A 9,562-nucleotide genomic window follows, 5' to 3' on the forward strand; every position below is an offset into this window, starting at 1 on the left:
AGTGCTGCGGTTTTAATGTTCTTGTGTGTTTGTGTACTGGGATGTTTGAATTGCCAGAAATGGCAGAGGGGAAAGGTTAAACTGGTTGAGTCATTTAACATTTTCCATAGATGTTCAGTGGCTGAAAGGATTAACATTACGCAGAAAACTGAAACGGCCACAGGCAAAAATAGATTTTCACTCCCACCATCACACTACAAGGGTTAAGATATATTTGTAATTTTGTTTTGCAATATGAAATGAATATGAAATACATTGCTGCTGTCCTTCCAAAACCTTGTATCTCCATCATTTAGTTTTTACCATAAATCATTATTATTAGACACCGTGTATGTTTGTCATTGGGTTTTGCAAAAATCTAACCATTAAAAAGTGCTTGGCAACTTTGACAACACAGTATTTAATTGTTTAAAAAGTTTTTTTTCCATTTCCTGAAAGACAGAGACAGCAGCAGCGATACACTTTTAACCCTCAGAGATTCACTTTAGCCAAACTGCAACTGTGAATTTTTAAGCATGATAAAGTTTCACATCTCAGTCTACTGCTAACTATTTTGGATCAAAATCCAAAACTTCTAGTTGTTTGATCTCAGAACGTACCAGCGATATTGTTGCAGCAAAAATACAAACCCGTGTAATAAGATTATTGCTCTAACAATGTTTTTGTTATTCACATAACAGCTCATTTAGTAAATCATAGATACTACAGCAAAGGACCGAATGAAACCTTAAGAGAAGGAGAAAAAATAGCTCTCGTCTGCCAAATGCTTAAATGTAAGTTTCATTCTTTTAGCTTATTGAGGATTGTAGACTCATAAGAGGGCAATACTATACATCATTGTCAATAGGCGTTCTTTAACGCCTTCATAAACTGTAACAGTGGCAATATTTTGCATATTGACAATTTGCAAAATTTGCCACCGTTACAAAAACTCCTCCTAACAAGGCCTCCTAACAAAAACTATGGCAAAAAAAGACACTACATCATAAATATTAAGTCTTGGGGTTCATACTGTAATGTCCTTAATATGTGTATCTGTATTGACAGACAGTTATTTGTACAGGCACTAGAGGAGAGCAGCCGCCGGCTGCTGATTGGGTGTATTTATGCTGGATGAGAGATTGCAGATAAGGAGTCGTTGTGACGAAAAGAAGCCTGCAGGTCATTCACCTAGCCAATAAAGAGCAACAGATGCATACAATTACTGCCCCAGTGACGCAGAGTTTGTGTGTGTGTGTGTGTGTGTGCGTGCGTGTGTGTGCGTGTGTGCATGTGTGTAGACTTCTTCCAAAAGACATCGGCCCTTTCAACAAATCTCATGCAGATAGAAGTGGACACAGAGACCTCCCTTACTCAGGCGATTCAACAAGTGACCGCCGCGTCCACCACACCTGCCCTGGACATACACTGGTAAGCTCAGAGATTATGCATTCAAAGGTAAGACAAGTTTAGTTTTGTCCGTCAATAATTTAGGGGAGATCAATTATTTTACGATGTAGTATTATCAACTTTTAACAATGTTGTGAGAACCTGGTTGTGGGTGTCAGCAACTGTCTGTGTCTTTGTGTGTGTGTTTTATTGTTATTATTAAATCTTTAAAAATATAATGTTTGACTTTGTACTGTAGATAGTTTGCAAAAATAACAACGTGACAAAGCCACTGTGACAAATACATCTCACATTTTGCAATGAACTTTTACTGTATTGTTTTTCATGACACTTTATGTTTATTAAATCCTTTAAACTTGACTTTTTGTCATGTTTTTTGCCATTTGTGTAGCAAAAGAACTACTTCGAGAGCTTGATTGATAGCTCAGAAACATAGGAGAGGGGAAACAATGTAACATGTTTAAGCAGGCGTCAGTTAACAAATACTTGTGTTAACATATGGATCCGTTTTAAATTTATATGTATTTATATTTATATGAGTGAGTGAAGATAAAAGAAGCCTCCTGAAGCGCTGAGACTGTTTCTTGCATGCCCTACAGCAGCTGTAATCATATTATTGAAACACAATCACACAGCACATAATTCCTCCCTAGAACAAAGAGCTCATCTAGAACAAACAAATGGTTTTATATCACTCAGATAATGTTTTCCTTCCAAAGCTTCCCAACAAAGTTATGTGGCCCTGATTTGTCCATTGGGAGGATCCCGATGACCAATATCGTGTAGTCATAATTTATTTATTGGTTAAGCTGTTTTGGTCTTTTTTATTAAAGTTGGTACATTGAAAATTCAGGGTGAAGTTTGTGCTCAGATATACAAGTACAAGAGATACTCAAGTATCAAGTTCAAGTATGTTTTTAAGTATACTTTGTGTAGTAAGTATACAGTACTAATACAGTAGTATACTTGTAAGTGTACTATTTCAATGCTACTTGGGACTAAACTGGTTTTGGAGTTTTGAGTGTATACTATATTATAGGGAACATATAGATATACTGATAGTTTACTATAGTTCAATTCTTGTAGCACATTTTCTAGTTTATGAAAGGACACTTTGAAGTATAGTGAAATGATTGAAAATAGGTCAAAATTAGGGCTCGTAATTAATCGCAATTAATTGCACCCAGAATATTTTTATACATAAATACAAAAATACAAAATGAATATGCACAGTACACAGACATATATTATGTAAACACAAACTTTTATTCTGGATGCGATTCACCGCGTTATTCGTTTGACAGCTCTAGTAAAAATATTGAATAGGTTACTTATACTAATATACTATTCTAATATAAGTAATTTCTAAGAAGTACATCAAAAGTAGACTAAAAAAAGCATACTTTCTTATTTAAGTAAAAAAAGTACTAAAAGCTAATAAGCTAAAACTAATAAGTATACTTGAGTAAACTTCTTTTTACAAGGGTTGTTTAACATACAACGCATACATGAAAATAATAATAAAAATGTTTTCAAAGAGCTCTAGATGGCATATGTATAGCATGCCATAGTAAAACAATGGTGTCATTGCTTGACATGTCTACCCACCTAACAATATGAGAATACAATATTTTCAAAAAAGATGAGTTGGGTAGAAAATGAACAAAATCAACTGTTGGCAGGCCCCGTACTGGCTCGACTGGGGGGACAATCACATATTCTGGTTGGGCAGATATATAGTTATAGTTCATTGCATGCATCATTTTTACATTTTTCTGTGATTAAATTGACAGATCATTATTTCATAGATAATACAAATAAGTATGTATTAAGTAAGTATTTAATCATAAGTATTTAATTATCAGCTTGATATTTTTGGAGGGGCCCTCCAAAAAGCTGGGGGGGCCTCCCTAATTGGGGCCTCCCAATTAGGCTAAGCGTTTTTAGAGTGCATGTATGTAGTGCTGATTTGACGTGGAATTGTGTATGCAGTGACCAAGGTGGATGTCATGCCTACATTAAACCCTATGGAATGGATCAGGGAGAGAAGGGGCTCCCTTCGTCTGGTGCTTGTAGTCGTATGTGTGGCCCTCTTACTGGATAACATGCTTCTTACCGTTGTGGGTAAGTAAAAATACCACACAAAAGCATCAGAATAAAGCATAAGAGACCACAAACAAACGTTCAAGTCCACTCAACTCAACGTTCGACAACCCACCCATGACATTTAACTGCTTACATCTGTCCTAACCTCTGAGCACACAGTACAGAGAGTACGGTATCATCCTCTTATGATTCTCACCTCTTGTTCTTCCCAGTTCCCATCATCCCTACCTTCCTGTATGCCATCGAGCATCAGACGCAAAACCTCTCGTCTCTCACCCCCTCTGAGTCTTCATCAGACTCCACACAGCCCACCTACACCTCCATCCTATCTCTTTACGACAACACTACATACACCATCAGCAACGCCAATCTTTCCATCTCCTCTGCTGCACCCAGTGCTGATGGAGGTCCTGGGATCCACAATAGTTCTGCTCCGGGGTGTAAAGAGGACAGTGAGTTTTTGGAGGAGGAGAATGTGAGAGTTGGGTTGCTGTTTGCCTCCAAAGCCCTGGTGCAGCTCATTGTCAACCCTTTTGTGGGCCCTCTGACAAACAGGTATTATAAACATGATTGTTATTTACCGTTACATTGCTTTGATCTTCGAAATGGCTGCTACTTAGGTGAAGTCTGTACACAATTAAAAATGAATGGATTTATACGTGCCTTATGAATAAGTGCTTTTGTGTATGCTCAGAAAACAACTGTGTGATGCTTTTTTTAAAGGATTGGATATCACATACCAATGTTTGCTGGATTTGTCATCATGTTTGTCTCAACAATAAGTAAGTCATGTTATATTAAAGACAACAGTGTCATATTTGGGTCGTTCTCACGAAGCCACTTAAACGTCATGACAGTAAAGATTTATTTATAAAACAAAAATGATCATAATAAACGTAATTGTGTTCTCATGGACAAAGCCTAATTTTAACATAGGAAGGAATGAATTATGTATTTTATTGCTTTTTCTGCTGAAATTCTCATTACCGTATTACAGCCCGAGTCTGTTGTCATTTAAACAGAGTAATTAAAATATTTTGAAAAAAAAAAACAATTGGATGTTCCACTAGATGTTCTTAAATGACAAAAAAATGAAGAAAAAAAACACTGAGAGAATATTCATGTATAATAAAAATAAAGAAATAGTGGAAAAAATAAGTGGCCATGACAAATTGTGTTATACTGTCAGTAAATGTTTTTAAATTAATGCCATACCTTGTTCTTAATGAAGCAAACGGAAATTTGTTGATGCAAGTCTTGAAAATCATGTTTTACATATTGAAACCAAGATTTGGTGAGAATCACCTATTCAGGCAAAGGTTCGAGGCTCAGGAAGGGATCCAATGCAATGCTTTTAATTGGTTCAGATTTTACAATGGAAAACAAATGAAGACCTAATGTACAGTAGTACTCAAACTGTTTGTTATACAAAAGCAAGCAAAAATGTCATCATAACCAAACAATGAAAAGTTGCATAGGTCCAGCAATAAGCAAAATTATTACCATCACATAGGCTGAATATAAAAATGGTCAATTTTGTAAATGCATAAACAACAGATGTCTTTATTAACATATGCCTGTGACCTTCCAGTGGCAAACCGCTGACCGGGTGCTCGTAAAGATGTTTGATGTAATATTAAGCCAACACTGATCTTTCATATCTTTTGTGTTTGTGTATGTGAGTGTTTTATTTGGTGAAACTTCATATGGCTTTAGTTTTATAGCCTGCTGTTGTTCCTATAGTCCAAATGAAATCAGCTCCGACTTTCTATCTGGCTTCTCTGCAGTGTTTGCCTTCTCAGAGACTTACGGCTTGCTGTTTTTTGCCCGTTCGTTGCAGGGAATTGGATCTTCCTTTTCTTCTGTGGCAGGTAATATAGAGATCTGTGTGTTTTAGAAATACTGTGAATATAGACATTTCGTGAAAGTTTTACAGTCATATCAAGTGTATATAACTGTGTACGAGTTTTTCTGCATGTTGTGTGTGGGTTATTGGGTGACCAAATATCCCCACAAGGAATAATAAATATACTAAATGATGCTACAAATGCAATGGTTTTTGTGAGGGTTAGGTTTAGGGGCGTGGTTACGAGAAGAGGATAGAAAATACCACTAGGTCAGTATAAAAAAACACAAGTATTATCCACAAGGATACCAAAACAAACCTGTGTGTGTGTAAATCCTTTCCGTAGGTCTTGGGATGCTCGCCAGTGTGTACACAGATGACAATGAGAGGGGAATTGCCATGGGAATCGCACTGGGAGGACTTGCCATGGGAGTACTCAGTCAGTTGCTCTAGTATTAAACAGTTCCCCTATAGTTTATAAAAAGTCTAAATTATAAATATACCTAAATAAACATAAATTACAAACTTTAACATTGCATGTTTTTTTTTTAGTTGGAGCGCCTTTCGGCAGCGTTATGTATGAGTTTGTTGGTAAAAGTTCTCCCTTCCTTGTCCTTGCGTTCCTGGCTCTTTTTGATGGAGGTAAGATATATGTATTTTTCTATTTCATACATTCTGGCCATATGGCCTGTTACATTTATTCAATACAATATCTTCTCATTTCAACACTATAGCCCTCCAGCTCTGTATTCTTCAGCCCTCCAAAATATCTCCAGGGGTGAGTCTCTTCATACAAATTCTGAAACATGAAAGTCATGCAGACTTACAGTCATACAGTTATTCGTATGTGTTTTCTCTTTAGAGCGTGGAAGGAACCCCATTGCTTACCTTGTTAAAGGATCCTTACATCCTCATTAGTGCAGGTGTGTGTTGGTCATATTCTGTTCATATAGAGTTAAACTAGTTTAAGCAGTAGTCCTTTCTGGTAATTGTATGTTTGGCTTCAGAAACTGATGGCTGTATGTTTTAGGATGTGAAGAGCTAAAGCGATTTGTAAATGAAGCGGAAGAGGAGTTTAGTTGAATGAACGATGGCTGAGATTATGGTTTCTCTATAATTACAGGGTCATTGTGCTTTGCAAACATGGGAGTGGCTATATTAGAGCCCACTCTTCCCATCTGGATGATGCAAACAATGTGCTCACCGAAATGGCAGCTTGGTAAGAAATGCAGCCCTCCATGTTATGATGTTATTCTGTGTTTTTATGGAGTGAAAGTCATGACACTCATACAAATGACCTCAACTTCACCCGTGTTTTATTCCCAAATGTTTCACTTTTCCCCAAGTGCATCTTTAAAAGTTTAATTAAAAAGATGATACTATATAATTGTATTAAAACCTCAAAGATCAAAGTGAAACAAATGGATTTTGACTACTCAGGAAGATCTATAATTGTCTTGTTCAGTTCAATCCACTGAAATGAACTTCTGATAGGTTGGGAAATGGCTTCTAAAAGGTTCCTGATATTTCTGATGGCATTAGTTCTCCTGATGCTATAGAATATTTTGTAATGTATTTGTGAATCTGACGGTTATCTGAATGTCGCGCTAATATTGCAGGTATGGCTTTCCTACCAGCCAGTGTGTCTTACCTCATTGGGACGAATCTCTTTGGTGTACTGGCCAATAAAATGGGAAGGTAATACTTTTCATGTGCAGAAAATAATTTAACTGAAAAATGCATATGTTACATATATGGTAAAGAATGAGTGACAAAGACAGCACAGTTATAAATAAGGTAAAAAATACATTAATAAAATATTGATTAAAGCTGTGCTTACATTGCATCATACAGAAATGTGTCTTTTTTTAGGTGGTTATGTTCCATGATTGGGATGCTTATAGTTGGCGTCAGTCTTCTTTGTGTGAGTATCTCATATCCTCTTCTAATGCAGTTGTATATAAAATCTACTTCAGGACATTTCTATGCTTGAACCAGAATGGCAATCATATGTACACACCATATAAAAATGTATGTGGGTGGTTAGGTGATTATAACAGTAAGTGAATGTCCTTTTAGGTTCCCTTTGCCAAGAACATCTATGGGCTCATTGGTCCTAATGGAGGGTTGGGATTTGCCATTGGTGAATATGATTTCATCAATTATAATTCTGAAGGAGAGAGAGAGAGAGAGAGTTCTAACATAATTATGGAACTAAACTTGTATATTTTGTGGGTTATAGGAATGGTTGATTCTTCTATGATGGCTATAATGGGTTACCTCGTGGATATCAGACATGCCTCTGTCTATGGGAGTGTATACGCAATTGCTGATGTGGCACTTTGCATGGGCTTTGCTGTCGGTAATTGAACCTGTATTACAATTTACAATCGAATTACAATTACAGGTTTTTATTTCATGGTTATTGTGGCCAAAATAATTCACGTAACAGTATTATCACAATATCTATTTCATTTTTTTTAAATGACCAAATAATGCTATCAGTCAAATTCATCTTTAACTTGGTTTATTCTGTGTTTTCTCTACTTCGTTTTTTTGGCCAACAAATCACACTTAAAATGAGAGAGAGAGTTTTTCTTGACTTTGTGTTCATGTTGCAGGTCCATCCACTGGAGGGGCCATAGTAAGATCAATTGGCTTTCCCAATCTTATGGTGATAATAGGCATTATCAACATCCTGTATGCACCTCTTTGCTTTTTTCTCAAAAATCCTGCTGTTCGGGAGGAGAAGATGGTGAGACCTACGTATCTTTATAAATAATTCAGACACTATGTCACTGATATGTTGTGAATGTTTGATAATGATATGACAATTGTTTCTCGAGGCTATTATAAATCAAGAGTGTCCAATGCGAGTCAAGAGCTACAGTACTCAACGTGAGTACAGAGAATTTCCACTGAGTGATGAGAGTGAAGAGGACACAGAAGAGTGACATATATTCATAAAGGAACCATCAAGCCTGCCAGCAGCCCTGATTCAAGTCCTACAAGGTTTTAATGATTCATATTAACTTTCTCTTTCAATAATTTGTGTCCAAATTGTATGTGGTTACTTAAATGTTACTGTTTTCTTGTTATTGTCTGCTTGTAAATTATTGTTTACCTTTGTCTTATATCTTGCTAGTGGTTTTGAATGAAACAAAAAGTGTAATTGTTTTCATTTGTTGACTTTTCATTTTGGTTTGTCTATACTCATAAGATAGGCTATGAATGATATTGGAAATAGCAATCACTATTATAAACACATACAAATGTATATTTGAATTTATTCACAGCGTCATTCATTTGTGCTTTTGTTAAAACTGGACAATATCTCCTGTGACGCAATAGCAATTTCCTCTGGATGAATCAAATATTATTGAATTTAATCACTTCCACTTCAAGTTGAAAGAGCAGGAAGTTGTGTAAGAGAGATGTGACTCGTGATTTTCTTGTGTGGGCAATGGATTTAAACCAAACATGAATTAATAACCGGGTTACACACTTTTCTAAGCTTTCACACCTGAGTAAACAGACCGAGTTGTGACAATTACGAGAGAATTTCGAGAGAATTTTCGCCTGCTTTATCTGCCCGATAAAAAAAACCATTTCTCTTATCTGAATATCCACTCCATTTAAACTTAAAGCAGATATTAACCCATTGTCAGACGCCCTTTGACCCCAGATAACCTTAAATTAAATATTAACCTTACATTTAAAACTTAAGATTTGATCGTTTTTATTAATTAAAAAATCTTTGAATAGTCTTTATAATACACGTAACAATATTGTGTTTGAAATCAATTATTTTATTTGAATAAATTATGAATTATGTATCAATTAAATTAGCCTAATTAAAACATAATGCAAGTGTTTCATTTATGTATAATACATCGCACTATAAATTCTTTATTTATTTCGTGTTCACGAAACCCCCGCAATTCCATGTTGCATCTATGGGGACCATAGGGTCATTTTCCTCAATTCATCATCGGAACCTTTAGTGTTTCAGTCAGGTTTCTGTGTTTGAAATAAAACAACAAATATCATTATTAATCATTTATACTCATTTAAACATTATGCAAGTGTTTCTTTTATACATTTATGAACAATATAATACAATATACATTATACAATACATTGTATTATTAATTTCATGTGCACGAATCACATGCAATTTCATGTTGCACCTATGGGGGACTCGAGAGTCATTTTTCATCG

The 9,562-nt window shown here is 35.7% G+C and overlaps 1 protein-coding gene across 3 annotated transcripts; it reads left to right on the top strand.

Annotated features, from left to right (window-relative positions):
* Positions 1-1,331: 1,331 nt before the first annotated feature.
* Positions 1,332-9,177, top strand: LOC130568322 (chromaffin granule amine transporter). Of its 3 annotated transcripts, none has more exons than XM_057357105.1 (16): positions 1,332-1,437; positions 3,382-3,513; positions 3,708-4,050; positions 4,219-4,277; positions 5,283-5,366; positions 5,688-5,780; positions 5,894-5,983; positions 6,076-6,119; positions 6,204-6,264; positions 6,465-6,560; positions 6,961-7,039; positions 7,214-7,265; positions 7,421-7,484; positions 7,584-7,703; positions 7,963-8,096; positions 8,188-9,177. In XM_057357105.1, the coding sequence occupies exons 2-16, from the start codon at positions 3,399-3,401 to the stop codon at positions 8,293-8,295; spliced, it is 1,542 nt and encodes a 513-aa protein (XP_057213088.1). In that variant the 5' UTR covers positions 1,332-1,437; positions 3,382-3,398; the 3' UTR covers positions 8,296-9,177. The 3 variants fall into 3 exon arrangements, with proteins under 3 accessions (XP_057213088.1, XP_057213089.1, XP_057213090.1); XM_057357106.1 differs by having other exon boundaries at positions 1,332-1,410; XM_057357107.1 differs by lacking the exon at positions 1,332-1,437 and having other exon boundaries at positions 3,324-3,513.
* The last annotated feature ends 385 nt before the right edge of the window (positions 9,178-9,562 follow it).

This window comes from Triplophysa rosa, linkage group LG17 (assembly GCF_024868665.1).
Source record: "Triplophysa rosa linkage group LG17, Trosa_1v2, whole genome shotgun sequence".
NCBI lineage: Eukaryota > Metazoa > Chordata > Actinopteri > Cypriniformes > Nemacheilidae > Triplophysa > Triplophysa rosa.

What these genes read in the sequence shown, in the direction of transcription:
- LOC130568322 (XM_057357105.1), top strand. Translation starts at nt 3,399, where the DNA reads ATGCCTACATTAAACCCTATGGAATGGATCAGGGAGAGAAGGGGCTCC. An exon ending in CTGGCCAATAAAATGGGAAG is followed by an intron (nt 7,040 to 7,213) that starts GTAATACTTTTC and finishes GTCTTTTTTTAG; the next exon opens with GTGGTTATGTTCCATGATTG. An exon ending in TTGCATGGGCTTTGCTGTCG is followed by an intron (nt 7,704 to 7,962) that starts GTAATTGAACCT and finishes TTCATGTTGCAG; the next exon opens with GTCCATCCACTGGAGGGGCC.